General features: G+C 41.3%; 1 protein-coding gene across 1 annotated transcript in view; it reads left to right on the top strand.

The window, feature by feature from the left end:
* The window catches only part of LOC308082649 (protein kinase C-binding protein NELL1-like), a 302,553-nt gene that overhangs the window by 107,125 nt on the left and 179,974 nt on the right, over positions 1–15,454 (top strand). The window contains exons 6-8 of the mRNA XM_080424542.1: positions 1,729–1,801; positions 5,416–5,498; positions 12,506–12,640. Coding sequence (XP_080280668.1) covers positions 1,729–1,801; positions 5,416–5,498; positions 12,506–12,640 — 291 coding nt within the window. The remainder of the gene's footprint in view (positions 1–1,728; positions 1,802–5,415; positions 5,499–12,505; positions 12,641–15,454) is intronic.

The raw sequence follows: 15,454 nt of genomic DNA, 5'->3' as shown, positions 1-15,454 counted from the left end.
GCGCCAGAAACAAGCAACCACCTTCATGAAGAAAAACAAAAACAGCCGAAGGGGTCCGATGTTTCACAGGGGTCCGCGATGTTTCGCGGGGGTCCCAAGACTCCCAGGGGGTCCGTGGACTTCACTAACCGGGCCATTGCCCCACTGGCCCTCATGACGCTACGCCAGTGATCTGCGCTGCCAGGTGTGCGCTGCCAAGTGGGCGCTGCCAAGTGGGCGCTAGACGTTCTAGTAACTTATACAATTGGGGTGGTTGTAATTTGTCTCCCTGCTCTTCTATTGAGACATTTAGATCGTGTCAAAGATCATGTCTCACCTAGACACAGACACACATTTTTCAATTTATCCCCTGAGCAAGCAGGCAGGCTCTATTAGCTCAATGGTAAAAATGTCAGCACTTGTGCAGGAAACCGGGTTCAAATCCGGGTAGAAGAGGGAAGTTACATAGTGCAGCTTTAAACCACAAAAGCTGGAAACCCCATATAACAACACATGTGTGTATAAAGCTGGCAAGAAGCATTATAATCCTGGGGAAAACAAGACTCATACAGTATATTATATTGTTCACTTGTATTGCTTGTATCTCAATTACTTTGTGGTACAAAAGTAACCTACAGCGATTATGCATGCTACAAAAAAATCTACTATCATGGATCTGGTTCAATTCAACTCAGTTCAATTCAGTTCAAAGTGACAAATATCTGGGAATATACAAAAACATTTCTTCAATAAAGAGGGTGATTACAATTTGAAAGGAGGTTGTCTCCGTCAGGCCAGTTTTGCACCCTGTCCGTCCGTCCGTCCGTCCGTCCGTCCGTCCGTCCGTCCGTCCGTCCATATGTCTGTTTGTCCGTGCGTCTGTCCAGCTAATCTCCGGCACCGTTGGCCCGATCGCACACACACTCCCTGGATGCCAGAGCAGAACCTCTGCCCCAAATCTTTCACATGTTTTTTTTAATATTACTCCTACAGATTTTGTCCAAACATCACGCAAATCGGTTCACATTATCTCTATAGTCATGTGATTAACACGGATCTGTCAGATTTTCCATATTCTATCCTGATAAGAATGATTGGCATCTAAAGTTCGCAGGAGTGGCTAGTTTTGAACAAAATGTTTCAAATCATGAATGCAGCGTCCGATTGCCGTGAAACTTTGCACGCACATTCCCACTAGGCCGAGGAATAAATGCCACCCTTTTCACATTGGCCTATTATAGACCACCAGCAGAGTTTTTGCCTGTGCAATAACTTCCATCAACATTAATCCCTCAACTTCTACAGATTCCACTCACCTCTATAATGACTGAATTCACAACATTGCAGGCCCACAATAACCTACCTGACCTGGCGGAGACCTGTGCTCTGAGGAGCACTTTTTCTAGTTTAATTTGTATTACAATCTGTGGGGTTAATTTAGGAATGGTTTGGAAGTGGAACTCAAACAAAGAACACACATTATACAGTTTAAGAAGATGTGCAAAAAGTATATTTAATCGGTATAGTGATGAGTAAGGGTTGTGTTGAATGTGTTTTTTGACTATAAATAAAACAATAAAAATGTATTGAATGACTTTATTGAGTATATTTTTTATAATTGAGTACATATGAGATTTATAGATATGTGTATTAAATCTCAATCTCTCTGTCTCTCTTTCTTTCTTTCTTTCTCTCTCTCTCTGTCTGTCTCTTTGTCTCTGGACCCCTTGCCTCTCTATGTCTCCTCAGGGCATTATTCAGGATGTGAAGCTGATCTTTGCTCCTAATGGTTTCATCACACAGTGTCCAAACCTCAACCGCAGTAAGTATTGCGATTACTCGGCCATACGCTCTGGGCTAGACGAGGTTACTTCCATTAGGTTTCCATAGGGCTTGCATAGATAGATCAATTATCCAAATAGTTATCATTGTCAATAATACGTTTGACTGTTGCTACAAGGTTTCAAAAGGATATTTTAGAACATTTAAATAAATGGAAAACTGTATTTAATTTAGAATGGTTCGTTACTGCAAAGTTAGACATATGGCTGGTATCATAATCGATAAAGTGGAGTTGTTAGTAACAGCTGATCTTTTTGCAAGACTGTCAGCTTTTGTTATGATTTTGATTTGATCTTTTTGACATACACTTGATAGCTGTAATAGCTATTGAAAGTTTTGGAGAGCACAGAAGATGAGTCACCAGCATTACATAAAGTGTGATGAAACATAGAGGTAATGAGCTACAGTATACGTATTTCTGCATATCAGCTATGTTGGCGGGGACCAGAACACACACACACACACACACACACACACACACACACACACACACACACACACACACACACACACACACACACACACACACACACACACACACACACACACACACACACACAGTAACTTAAACTTAATGTACCCTTCACTCCCTCTGTCCCCACTCCCCACCCACATTGTTCCATCCGTTTAGCTTCAAATAAATGAAGCCAAAGAGTGCCAGTCTCTCTCTCTCTCTCTCTCTCTCTCTCTCTCTCTCTCTCTCTCTCTCTCTCTCTCTCTCTCGTGTCCTTGTGATGACACCTGTGTGTCTGACACTGATCAATAAAGCATGTAATCACAGCTTGTTTCTTCACTTATCGATACTCCCGTCGGCAGAGCGAGAGCAGATATAGCAGTGCTAAGTTCACAATGGAAAACATACAGTACATAAAAACGCTATGGAAAACATGCAGTACATAAAAACGCTATGGAAAACATGCAGTACATAAAAACGCTATGGAAAACATGCAGTACATAAAAACGCTATGGAAAACATGCAGTACATAAAAACGCTATGGAAAACATGCAGTACATAAAAACGCTATGGAAAACATGCAGTACATAAAAACGCTATGGAAAACATGCAGTACATAAAAACGCTATGGAAAACATGCAGTACATAAAAACGCTATGGAAAACATGCAGTACATAAAAACGCTATGGAAAACATACAGTACATAAAAACGCTATGGAAAACATGCAGTACATAAAAACGCTATGGAAAACATGCAGTACATAAAAACGCTATGGAAAACATACAGTACATAAAAACGCTATGGAAAACATACAGTACATAAAAACGCTATGGAAAAGATGCAGTACATAAAAACGCTATGGAAAACATACAGTACATAAAAACGCTATGGAAAACATACAGTACATAAAAACGCTATGGAAAACATGCAGTACATAAAAACGCTATGGAAAACATACAGTACATAAAAACGCTATGGAAAACATGCAGTACATAAAAACGCTATGGAAAACATACAGTACATAAAAACGCTATGGAAAACATGCAGTACATAAAAACGCTATGGAAAACATACAGTACATAAAAACGCTATGGAAAACATGCAGTACATAAAAACGCTATGGAAAACATGCAGTACATAAAAACGCTATGGAAAACATGCAGTACATAAAAACGCTATGGAAAACATGCAGTACATAAAAACGCTATGGAAAACATACAGTACATAAAAACGCTATGGAAAACATGCAGTACATAAAAACGCTATGGAAAACATGCAGTACATAAAAACGCTATGGAAAACATACAGTACATAAAAACGCTATGGAAAACATACAGTACATAAAAACGCTATGGAAAAGATGCAGTACATAAAAACGCTATGGAAAACATACAGTACATAAAAACGCTATGGAAAACATACAGTACATAAAAACGCTATGGAAAACATGCAGTACATAAAAACGCTATGGAAAACATACAGTACATAAAAACGCTATGGAAAACATGCAGTACATAAAAACGCTATGGAAAACATACAGTACATAAAAACGCTATGGAAAACATGCAGTACATAAAAACGCTATGGAAAACATACAGTACATAAAAACGCTATGGAAAACATGCAGTACATAAAAACGCTATGGAAAACATGCAGTACATAAAAACGCTATGGAAAACATGCAGTACATAAAAACGCTATGGAAAACATACAGTACATAAAAACGCTATGGAAAACATGCAGTACATAAAAACGCTATGGAAAACATACAGTACATGCCAACACAACAGACATCAAACATGTTTTCAATCCCATGCAGCAAAGAATATACTGTATCTCACGTTTCACAACAATGTTGTGAATGTACAGTATGTTATACAAGAAATTAACCCCAAAAATACAGTATACATTTTGCATAAAGAAATATATGTATTTCAAAGGGCCAAACTGTATCAATATTAATATTAATGTTTAATATTCTGTTTTTTTCCAGTAGAGGACTGATATCTGATTTATACTTCGTACTGCGCTGGTGTCACGCACCAAAAATATCAGATCTACTGGCTCGCAATGTGTTGCATCGCCTATAAATCAGTATAAATATACTATAAATATACTATACTATCAATTAGTCTTCAGGGTCTTAACACATTCCATGCCAGAGTTTAATCTCATAATGTACTCACCAGTGCCAGCGTTTTATTGTTGTTTTTTTGTTTTTATCATGTCGCCACAGACCTCGCTAAATAAGTTAAAAGTGCGCGTTCATTTGGTTCTAAACACACAGCGGATCCGTGAGAAACGTCCAGCGAAAACAGTTTCCAAATGCGAGCCGCCATCTTGAAGCTACAGCCGATACACGCTAAACAGTGATCAGCGAGGAGAAAAACAACAAACCGAGAAAATCGAGTTTTAAACAGGATCCCAGACAGGAAGCGGATACGATCGAAAAAACCGGAACCCGAATAATTCCGTTTCCGACCGAAAACCGGAAACGGAAATGGATCAAAAAAATTCGGAAAGTGCACCTTGGGCGATTAACATGGGAATCGGCGGTTCGCGTAGATCTACGCGACTGGCACGCTGCGGCTTTAAATAGGTTCGCGTAGATCTACGCGATTGGCATTCAATGTGTTAAAGGATGACTTCACCCATTTTCATATAATTGGTCCACACTAATGCTCATGATAAAATGGTAAAAAAAAAATCTACTCTGTCTGTGACTCATAGACCATATTCACACGGCGGCCATGTTGGCATTTTGCATTGAAAAAACAGGGTGGCATTTCATTAACTTAATAGCAAAATGGCCGCCGTGTGAATATGGTCTACAGGAGGGCTTTGAACTCTGAACTATACAAAGCCCTCCGGTGAGAGACAGACCGAGTAGACAAAAATGCTACCATAGTATAATGAGCATTAGTGAGGACCAATTATATGAACATATAGGTTGAAAATGGCTGAAGTCGTCCGTGTTTTTAGCACAGAGTCCTTACTGGTTGTCAGAAACTTAAATGAACAATGTGAAACTAATTACCCTTCCTGTTCATCCCACTCCCTTTCCTCTTTTTATCCTTTTTTTGTTTGCTCTCCCTCTTGTCTCCTCATCTTTCCTGGTGCTTCTTTTTCCTCTGTTGAGCCTGTCCAACCTGCAGTGATTTCCTGAGCCTGGTGCAAGGCATTATGGATCTCCAGGAGCTGCTGGCAAAGATGACCCTCAAGGTGAGAGTGAGGGCTCTCCCCCAACGCCCTAACATCCCTATCCATAACACAAGGCAAAACCCTAACATCTCTATCCATAACAGAAGGCAAAACTCGAACTCTAATCCATAGACATAGCCTTAAGGACCTTACACAACGAGAGTGCGACAAATAAATGATCAAAAAATGCGTTCGCAATTATTCCACATTTATTGCCATGTAACATTCACGTTCACGTGTTAAATGAACAGTCAGGCTTTTACTGTGTAGTTCTTTCTTCTTAAATTTTTATCCCACGATTTTTGTAACCCATTTTTTCACCCAGTGCCAATTATCTAAGTAATCCTGGGCGCTAAACTCCCTCTGCCAGCCTAGGGAGAGCCTAGAGCCGAGTGTGTAGTTCTAAACATAACCCGGCTAACAGTAATACAAACAAGCGGAAACAGCATGGATATACAGTACTTTGCACAGTAAAATCCGTAGTGTTTATTGTACTCAGAGTGTACAAACATTGGTCCATTTGGTTCCACGTTGCAATGGAAGCTGAAGATTGGAAGTTAATAGGCTTGCTTAACCCATTTAGACCTGAGGCCGGTTTTAAAAATCTAAATCTAAATCCTAACCTAAGTTTTCTGAAAAACGTACATTTTAACTTTTATTAAAAAGAAAATATATATATATATATATGTTGCTATATACACTATATACATAGCAACATCTAAAATGACACGGATGCTTTCCCGGTTTTAAAGTTATAACAACGTATAGGCTTTCCAGGTCTTAATAGGTTAATACATTATACAGTCATTGTAAGTAGCCTTAAGGATATAATATACAGCTTTGCGTCGGTCATGCTTCAGTTTGACATGAGTTCAAGTAGGCTAAGAAAGCTACATGGTTTACTTTGCCATGCACACAGCACACATAATACACACTCTGAATTATATAGTATATATTGATAATGTGCCGTCCTTTTTTTATCCCCCTAGGGAGTTTGGCACACTTATAGTTATATTTTTATAGTTGTTTACATCCATTTACATTTGAAATGTTTACGTTTACATTTTAACTGTTTTTTTTATTGTGCACGGCACTGATCATTTTGCTGTGGGTGTGTGAAACACAATTTTGTTTTTATGTGACCCATAAAAATGGCAAATAAACCTTAACCCGTACCATCCACCCCTGTGCTGATTTTATTGCTGTAGGAGACGAGGCTAAGCTCCCAAATTCATCTAAACACATTAAAAGTAGCACACGTAGTGAAAGGATTCTTGTCAACAAGTTCTCAGACACAGACATTGGATTTTTCAGTAAGTGCATTGATGACATTCCAAAAAAGGTGCACTGCACTATACTTGCAACGCTGTTGGTGCCTTGCATGGTTTCCTCTGCCATCGGTGTATGAATGCGTGTGTGAATGGGTGAATGGCACAATCAATGTAAAACGCTTTGGATAAAAGCGCTATATAAATGCACCATTTACAATTTACCATTTACCCCCGTTGACCTTAAGTGTCCATCTGTATGTCTGTGGAAAACTAATCTCTGGCACTGTTGGACCGATCGGCGTGAAACTTGGCACTCACACTCCCGGTGGGCCAAGGAAGAACATCGTTATAGTGCCACCAGGATGCAGATTTCTGCAAAACAAATCTTTTGATGTCGATCCCACAAAGTTTGTCCAAACCTCACGCAAATGATCTCTATAGTCATGTGATCACGACGTATCTGTCAGATTGTTCATATTGTTTTCTGATTAGTTACGATTGGCTTCCAAAATTTGCAGTTGTGGCTCGTTTTGCACAAAATGCAACAAATTATGAATGCAGCGTCCGTTTGCCGTGAAACTTTACACGCAAATTCCCATTGGGCCAAGGAAGAAATGCCACCGTTTGCCAAATTCACATTTTGGCCTATGACTCTTGACCCATTGGTCATACAATCAAAACGATTTTCCCCCTGGATTCCTTGGATCATTATGCAACTCCTCAAATGGGCCATTTTTACCTAACAAGATGAAAAAAAGAAAGTTTTTTATAGATACACTTTTTGCACCGAACAACTACTGTAACACATTGAAGAGCAATCTTTGCTGGTCAATGCTACTGTGCAAATGATCAATATCTGATATCCTGTTATGGCGGCTTCCCCAACCAACCAGAGGAAACAGTCCCAAGACATGTCTTGACACAATCTTCAGGGACACAGGACTCAAGAATCAAGAAGGTTTTATTCGTCAAAAGTAAAAGCAGCAATATGCTGTTGGGACTTGTTCCGTAAAGTTGTGCTACGTTCTAACGCAATTATATATTAAAGGGAAAACAAAGAAATAATAATAATAAAAAATATATACAATGAAAAATATGATATTTGATACAATACTGGATGTCATGTAAAGAGGAGTTAGTTTTAGGTTCTTGTCTTAGACGAGGTAATTTGCAGATATCTAAAATAGCAGCAGTGCTCTATCAAATGTGCAAAGAGGAGTCATTGTCAGATCCATCACTTATTTTTTGTTCCTACTGTATGTTTTTGTTTTTTTGCCCATGTCCTCATTTAGTGCTCTGACAGCTGCCAGGGAAAAGCTCTTACTAAGCCTTAAGCCCTGGGCTGTAAGGCGTCTCAGGCGCTTCCCATTCCGCATCGTCACAAATTCTTTCCAACTCTTTTAACCTCAGTGAAATGAACACAGATAGACCTCTTTTAAATGACATACAAAGTCAGCCAGGTGGCACCTATAGGCTACAATGTGGCCTGACAGCGTGTCACAGGTTCGAGTCCCGATCCCGACGGCCTTTGCTCCGTGTCACTCCCCATCTCTCTCCCCATTTCCTGTCAGCCCTACTGTGCTATCGAAAAAAAGGCTTAAACGCCCCACCCCCCAAAATATCATTCATACGAAAATAATGTGGCACAAACACATCAAGGTGTAGGCACTGTTACTTCGATGGCAGTCACATTTGGTGACTGCAATTCTGTCTGTGAGTGTGTGTGCAGCGTTATACATGCATACACACACACACACACACACACACACACACACACACACACACACACACACACACACACACACACACACACACACACACACACACGCACTGTGAAGGACAGGTTCGATTGCCGGTGAGAACAGTGGCAAATGGCAGCAATATTGGCTCAACAGGAGGGTGACAGGTGTCCTGCAATCTGTAAGTCACAACATCACTCCGAACCACAGGGAGCAGGTCGACCATTTAGGAAACGGCGTGTGTGTTTGTGTGTGTGTGTGTGTGTGTGTGTGTGTGTGTGTGTGTGTGTTAGAGTGAGTGTATGCATGCGCATGAGTGGGTGCAGGTGACTGCGAGAATGTGTGAGAATCTTAGGTGAGCGTGTGTATTCGCTTGTAAAAAAAAATGGGTATGTGTGTGCAGTGCACATGCTTACATGTGTGTTCGCGTGTCATTGCACCCGATCATCTGCTTGTGTGTGTGGCTGTCTTTATATAGCATGCGTTTGTGCATGTGCATGTGAGCGTGTGTGATTCTACAGTGTGTGGTGGTTGGTTGAGAGTGTGTGTGTGGCTGTGTGCTTGCATGCACACATTTTGCGGCCTAACACCCTATACGTGTAAGTATAGGGTGTTAGGCAGTGTTGAAAAAAAAGCAGTGTTGCCAGATTCTGTGAGAGAAACGAGCAACCAGGTCTAGGAAAACCAGCCCAAAAGAAGCGACTATGGGGCCACATGAGTACTTTAACATGTACATCAGCTATTTGAAAATAGCCGATCTACAAGCTCACAACGCGTCGCATCGCGACGCGTTGTGAGCTTGTAGATCGGCTATTTTCAAATAAATAATAAGCAGATCTGGCAACCCTAGCCGTAAACCCAATGCGCATGCACGTGCATGTTTCTTCATATGCAGTGGTGGAAGAAGTACTCAAATTCTTTACTTAAGTAAAAGTACCAATACTGCAATATAAAAATACTCTGTTACAAGTAAAAGTCCAGAATAAAAAAATTACTTGAGTAAAAGTACAAAAGTATTGGCATCAAAATGTACTTAAAGTACCAAAAGTAAAAGTACAAAATATTTGAAAATAGCCGATCTACAAGCTCACAACGCGTCGCGATGCGACGCGTTGTGAGCTTGTAGATCTGCTATTTTCAAATAGCCTATGTATAAAATAGGGCTGAAGTGGTTAATGTATGTTTCATTATATCATAGTTTATATCTGAAAAGTAACTAGTAACTAAAGTTTTCAAATAATTGTAGTGGAGTAAAAGTACAATATTTGCCTCTGAGATGTAGTGGAGTAGAAGTAAAAGTATTGTAAATTGGAAATACTCAAGTAAAGTACAAATACCTCAAAATTGTACTTAAGTACAGTACTTAAGTAAATGTACTTAGTTACTTTCCACCACTGTTCATATGCAATGCACTGCACAGTGGTGTGGGAGTGAGCGACCCCCCCAAGGACATGGCAGCCGGTGGGGAGCGCGGCAGGGTCATTCCAGTGTAAATAAGGTTGAAATGAAGCCCCATTACCCTACTGCAGTATGACACCGGCGCGTTCCTCCCAACACCGGAACGGACCCCGAGCGCTTCCCCACCTGCATCCATTGCTCATAGACCGCACAGTTGGGGAGGGAGGTTGCTGTCATCTCCAGTACTAAGTGGCTTTTTCTCATCCTGTGGCATGGAGAGACTGGGGACGGGGGGGGGGGGAGGATGGTTGGGGTGTGTGGGATGGGGTGGGCGATTGCATGTTGGGTGAATAATTGCCCGCGGCCCTGACTATGTGATATGCATCAGAGATGTATGTTGCATACGTGTTGCATACACCTTTTTGCGAGGGAAAGGTGGTTAGATTGATACAGACAATAGATAGACGGACCATGAATGCGTATTCGTAGATAGAAAGATACATTTTGATAACTTTTTGTTCCATATTATCCACAAGTTTTACTGCTTTATTAACACTGGTAGCAGAGTACACTGCAACCCAGATTCTTCTGGATTCCACTGGCCCATTGAAACAAACACACACACACACACACACACACACACACACACACACACACACACACACACACACACACACACACACATACACACACATATACACACACACACACACACACACACACACACACACACACACACACACACACACACACACACACACACACACACACACACACACACACACACGTGCATAGAAACCATTTTCTTTCTCATACACACATACAAGACACACAAGTGCACAAACGCACTGCTACAATTTTTTAAAAATGATTGCTTAAGACATACACAAATAGAGAGAGAGAGAGAGAGAGTCGTCTCTGTTATCTTTGCCATGTGTCCCAGTGTCGTGTGAACATCACACAGAGAATCTGTATTTGCTGAAAACATATTCACATGACTGAAAAGTCTATCGTATAGTCCCTCTTTGCCCTTTGATGTTGTGCACCATATAACCCAAAAAATTATAATGCAAAAAAGAAAAGAAACACAAAATCACGATGCCTGGAAGCAGCCCTCCCAGCCCTTTGAAATTGCTTTTCCAACACTTTGTTTAGGACTTTTGACAGGACATACAGTATCTCCACCCTCCACTGCTCACTCGCTTCATCGAGTGGGGATGGGGTTGTCACTTGTGGAGGATCCCACCTTAACCCACTAAGACCGGGAACGCATCTGTGCGTAATTTTAAGATTTCTTTGGCTATTAAAAAAATAGCAGATATACAAGCTCATAGCGCGGCACCGAGTGCCGCGCTATGAGCTTGTAGATCTGCTATATATTTTCTTTTTATCTTGACAATTTGTGCAAAAACATTTTAACTCAAATCTTTGCTTCTGGGGGATTCTACAAATGTCTTCTAAATCCTAACAGTTTTTTTTAAAGAAATTATGTTGCTATAATTTCAGTAGTCCTCAAACTTTTTTCATGTCAAGGATGTATTTGGCCCTCAAAATATGTTGTTCCAGGGACCCCCCAGAAGCAAAGATTTGAGTAAAAAAGTATTAAAATAAAAATTATATATATATATTCAGATTTGCACAAATGTTCAAGATTTTTCAAAAATAGCAGATCTACAAGCTCGTAGCGTGGCACTCAGTGCAGCGCTATGAGCTTGTAGATCTGCTATTTTTGAATAGCCCAAAGAAATCTAGAAATGACAGAGATGCGTTCCCGGTCTTAAAGGGTTAATAGAATAAAAAAAAGACCTCACTGACATCCAACATTTTACAATCCTGCCGAGAGTTCTCTATCATTGAACAACGACATCCTCCCTCGCTCCAATGCCCTGCCTGTGGTCTCAGGAGCAACAGGGGCGCAATGTACACAGTCCAATGTTAAGTGTTAATTTAACTCTGAGATTGTACAAACGTCCATGGGGGTCCATTCGGCTACATTTGTACACTCTCTGAGTTACAAAGGGATACATTAACACTGTGTAGGACTAATAGGCAAACCTGTAAGACCGCTTTAGATCATTGGGAGGTAGACTTTCATGCCCTGACCCTTTTAACAGGGCTTTGGTCACAACCTGGGGGTCAGTTGCAGGGGCTGTCCCCTGTGTGTGTGTGTGTGTGTGTGTACGTGACGCGTAAGTCTGCAGCTGTCCTGACCTTCTTCTCACCAGGTTACTGTGTATGAATATAGAGAACTGAGTAAGAGGCAGGGAGGGTTGATCTGTGTTGCCTGAGGCATGGAGCGTGAGCTGAATGACACACACTTTACCTCCATCTCATTGCATGAATGGATCTCAATGGATCTGCAGGTGCAGAAGGACAATTTAAATGCAAGTGCAATTTTGTGTGTGTGTGTGCGTGTGCGTGTGCGTGTGTGTGTGTATCTGTATGTGTATACCTATGGATGTGTGTGTCTGCATACATGGCTTTGTGTGTGCGCATAGGTGTCTATCACGTACATGCATAAACATGTTGATCTGTCTGTTTTGGGGGTGTGCGCTCATGTGTCTTCCTTTATATGTGTGTGTGTGTGTGTATACGTGTGTGCGTGCGTGTGTGCGTGCAGTTGAACTACGCCGAGTCCAGGCTAACCCAGCTGGAGGGCTGTCACTGTGAGAGGACGTGCACCGCCAACGGCCTGGTGTACAGGGACATGGAGCTGTGGGTGGAGCCGGAGAACTGCAGGAACTGTGCCTGCAAGGTGGGTGTCACCTAGACAACTTGCACCCCACCCCCCTCCTCCCTTACTTCCCCTCCTCTCTCCTCTCTGTCCTTGGATTGGCCCGACTGCAAAGCCCCCACCACGTCTGTAGTGGTGGGAAAAAAAGTTCATTTCAGTGAACGAACGATTTCGTTCACGGCAATGATTCGTTCAAATGATTCGTTCACGTTCTCGCTCAGTAGCGCTATTTTTTATTTTGTTCAAAATGTACTCGAGTAAAAGTACAAAAGTATTGGCATCAAAATACACTTAAAGTACCAAATCTACAAGCTCACAACGCGTCGCATCGCGACGCGTTGTGTGCTTGTAGATCTGCTATTTTCAAATAGCCTAGGTATAAAATAGGTCTGAAGTAAAAAATGTATGTTTTATAATGTGTGTAAAACATTACAACATGTGTGTTTTTTTTTACGTCGCGCGTGAACGTAACAGTTTCAGAAAGTGAACGAGCTTGTTCACGTTCGCGGCAAATGAACTAGTTCTTTTGAACGAATCGATCATGAACGACACATCACTACTGCTGCTCATTCAACTGCAGGACATTGTGGTGTGTCACCTGATGAGGTCCCTCAACAGCCCCACTGTCGTCCCTATAACCACACGGTCTCCTACTGTAGGTCTGCCAGTGTCCCGTCTCCCCTTCATCCCTACTAGCTCTCCTCTCCCTGTCCTTCAGTGACATCCTACAACCGTCTCTTTCCATTTCCTCTTTTTTCCGTCTTTGCCCTCCCACTTCTCCCCCATAACAAGAACCTCTCCTAACAAGGCTTTCTGCATGCGAGCTGGCCTCTGGAAAATGTGTCGAATCAGGCCATTTCCCTGAGCTCCTCGGGGGAATTAGACTCGCTGCATCATTGCACACATCGAAGTGCAGGGTGGAGTTTAACCCTCCTGATTTCCTCCTGCGGACATGTCATTAACTGATAACTGCGGAGTCCCCAGGGGGAGTGGTGGTGACCCATTTCAGATGACTCATGAAATGAAGTAGTAGCAACATGCTGAGAGAGAGATATCAGCCATGAACATGAACGTAGGGTCTTCAGGGCCCCCTGGAATAACTGCCTGGGTATCACACAGGGCTCTCTCTCTCTATTTCAGCGCACCACCACTAGGCACTGTATGATGATTGTGTGATTACTCTACGTCCATGTTCAGGTTATGTGTACAGTGTATACAGTGCGGCGGGCAGTTAATGCAAACACATGAGAATTTTCTTTACATTTTTCTGTCTCTTCTCAGTTATTCTAAACGTACTGCACTGCAACATGCCGATTCCTAATTTGTGTAAAAATGTATGTATGTCGAAGGGTCAAGGTGTATTCGGTAGCTTAAGAAGGTTACCTATTCATTATGGTTTGCGTATTGTGAACAAATACTAGGACAGCATTCGTGCCTTTCAGCATTGGGAGCACGCAGGCAAACAAAACCCGTCCCGCACATAGTCGCAGTGGTGGAAAGTAACTAAGTACATTTACTTAAGTACTGTACTTAAGTACAATTTTTAGGTATTTGTACTTTACTTGAGTATTTCCAATTTCCAATACTTTTACTTCTACTCCACTACATCTCAGAGGCAAATATTGTACTTTTACTCCACTACAATTATTTAAAAACTTTAGTTACTAGTTACTTTTCAGATATAAACTATGATATAATGAAACATACATTAACCTATTTTATACATAGGCTATTTGAAAATAGCAGATCTACAAGCTCACAACGCGTCGCATCGCGACGCGTTGAGAGCTTGTAGATCGGCTATTTTCAAATATTTAGTACTTTTACTTTTGGTACTTTAAGTACATTTTGATGCCAATACTTTTGTACTTTTACTCAAGTAAATTTTAAATTTTGGATTTTTACTTGTAACAGAGTATTTTTATATTGCAGTATTGGTACTTTTACTTAAGTACAGAATTTGAGTACTTTTTCCACCACTGCATAGTCGCATTATGAGCCCGCTTGGCACGATGATGCCTTTGCCCTTTATACAACCACTGCTGCCATGAGCACTGGAAGGTCTTGGCATGAAACCCCTTATTAATGTATTTCAGTTACCACCAACTCTCTAAAGACGCTCTCTGTGTGACTATTAGTGCTGGTATTTGCCCAATGGATGTTTTTTTTTTTGCAATGAAGCTCATTTGCATAGAAAGGGGTTGATTTGAATACATGCAAATAGTACCGGAGCAACGAGGTGCTATTTGCTTAGCAGTGCAGTTAGGTGTGTATTTCAGAATTACATTGTTTATTTTTGTGTTATTTGTGCAGTTTTTTTTTAAATCTTTGTTTACGTTTTTTGAGTTTTGGGCTTTGTCTGAGCCTTTGTTTGACAGATACAATGTTGAGAGACAGGGAACACGGAGAGAGAGAGCAATGAAGTGAATTTAACCGTGGATTCCTTGTCAGGAATTGAATTAACGCTCAGTAGTTCGCTGTGTGCTATTACAAGATTGATTGATTGATTTAATATTTTATTGACACATTTTTAACACATTGGGTGCCAGCATTTTATAATAACAGATTACGTTCGGTGCCGAAATCTCACCGTTGAGCTGCGCAGCGCTGTTTAAACTGTAGACTCCACGACGTGCATTCCATGTGAAACAAAGCATGCCTCCATTTTGCCCGATGGTCCTGGCTAACGCCTGGAACGATAACATCTCTCACGCGAGTAACAATGGCGGAGCGATCGTGCATACAAAATGAGTCGTTTTCCCCAGCGTAAAAAGTTTTGGAGTTATAGGGGTTTTAGAGAAGGAGATAGGACGGAAGCGGATGGGAGCCATGTTT

Source organism: Gymnoscopelus braueri (assembly GCF_963280865.1).
Source record: "Gymnoscopelus braueri genome assembly, chromosome: 1".
In the NCBI taxonomy this organism is placed as follows: domain Eukaryota; kingdom Metazoa; phylum Chordata; class Actinopteri; order Myctophiformes; family Myctophidae; genus Gymnoscopelus; species Gymnoscopelus braueri.
The sequence above is the reverse complement of the archived record's forward strand: the minus strand, read 5'-3'. Positions and strand labels throughout refer to the sequence as shown.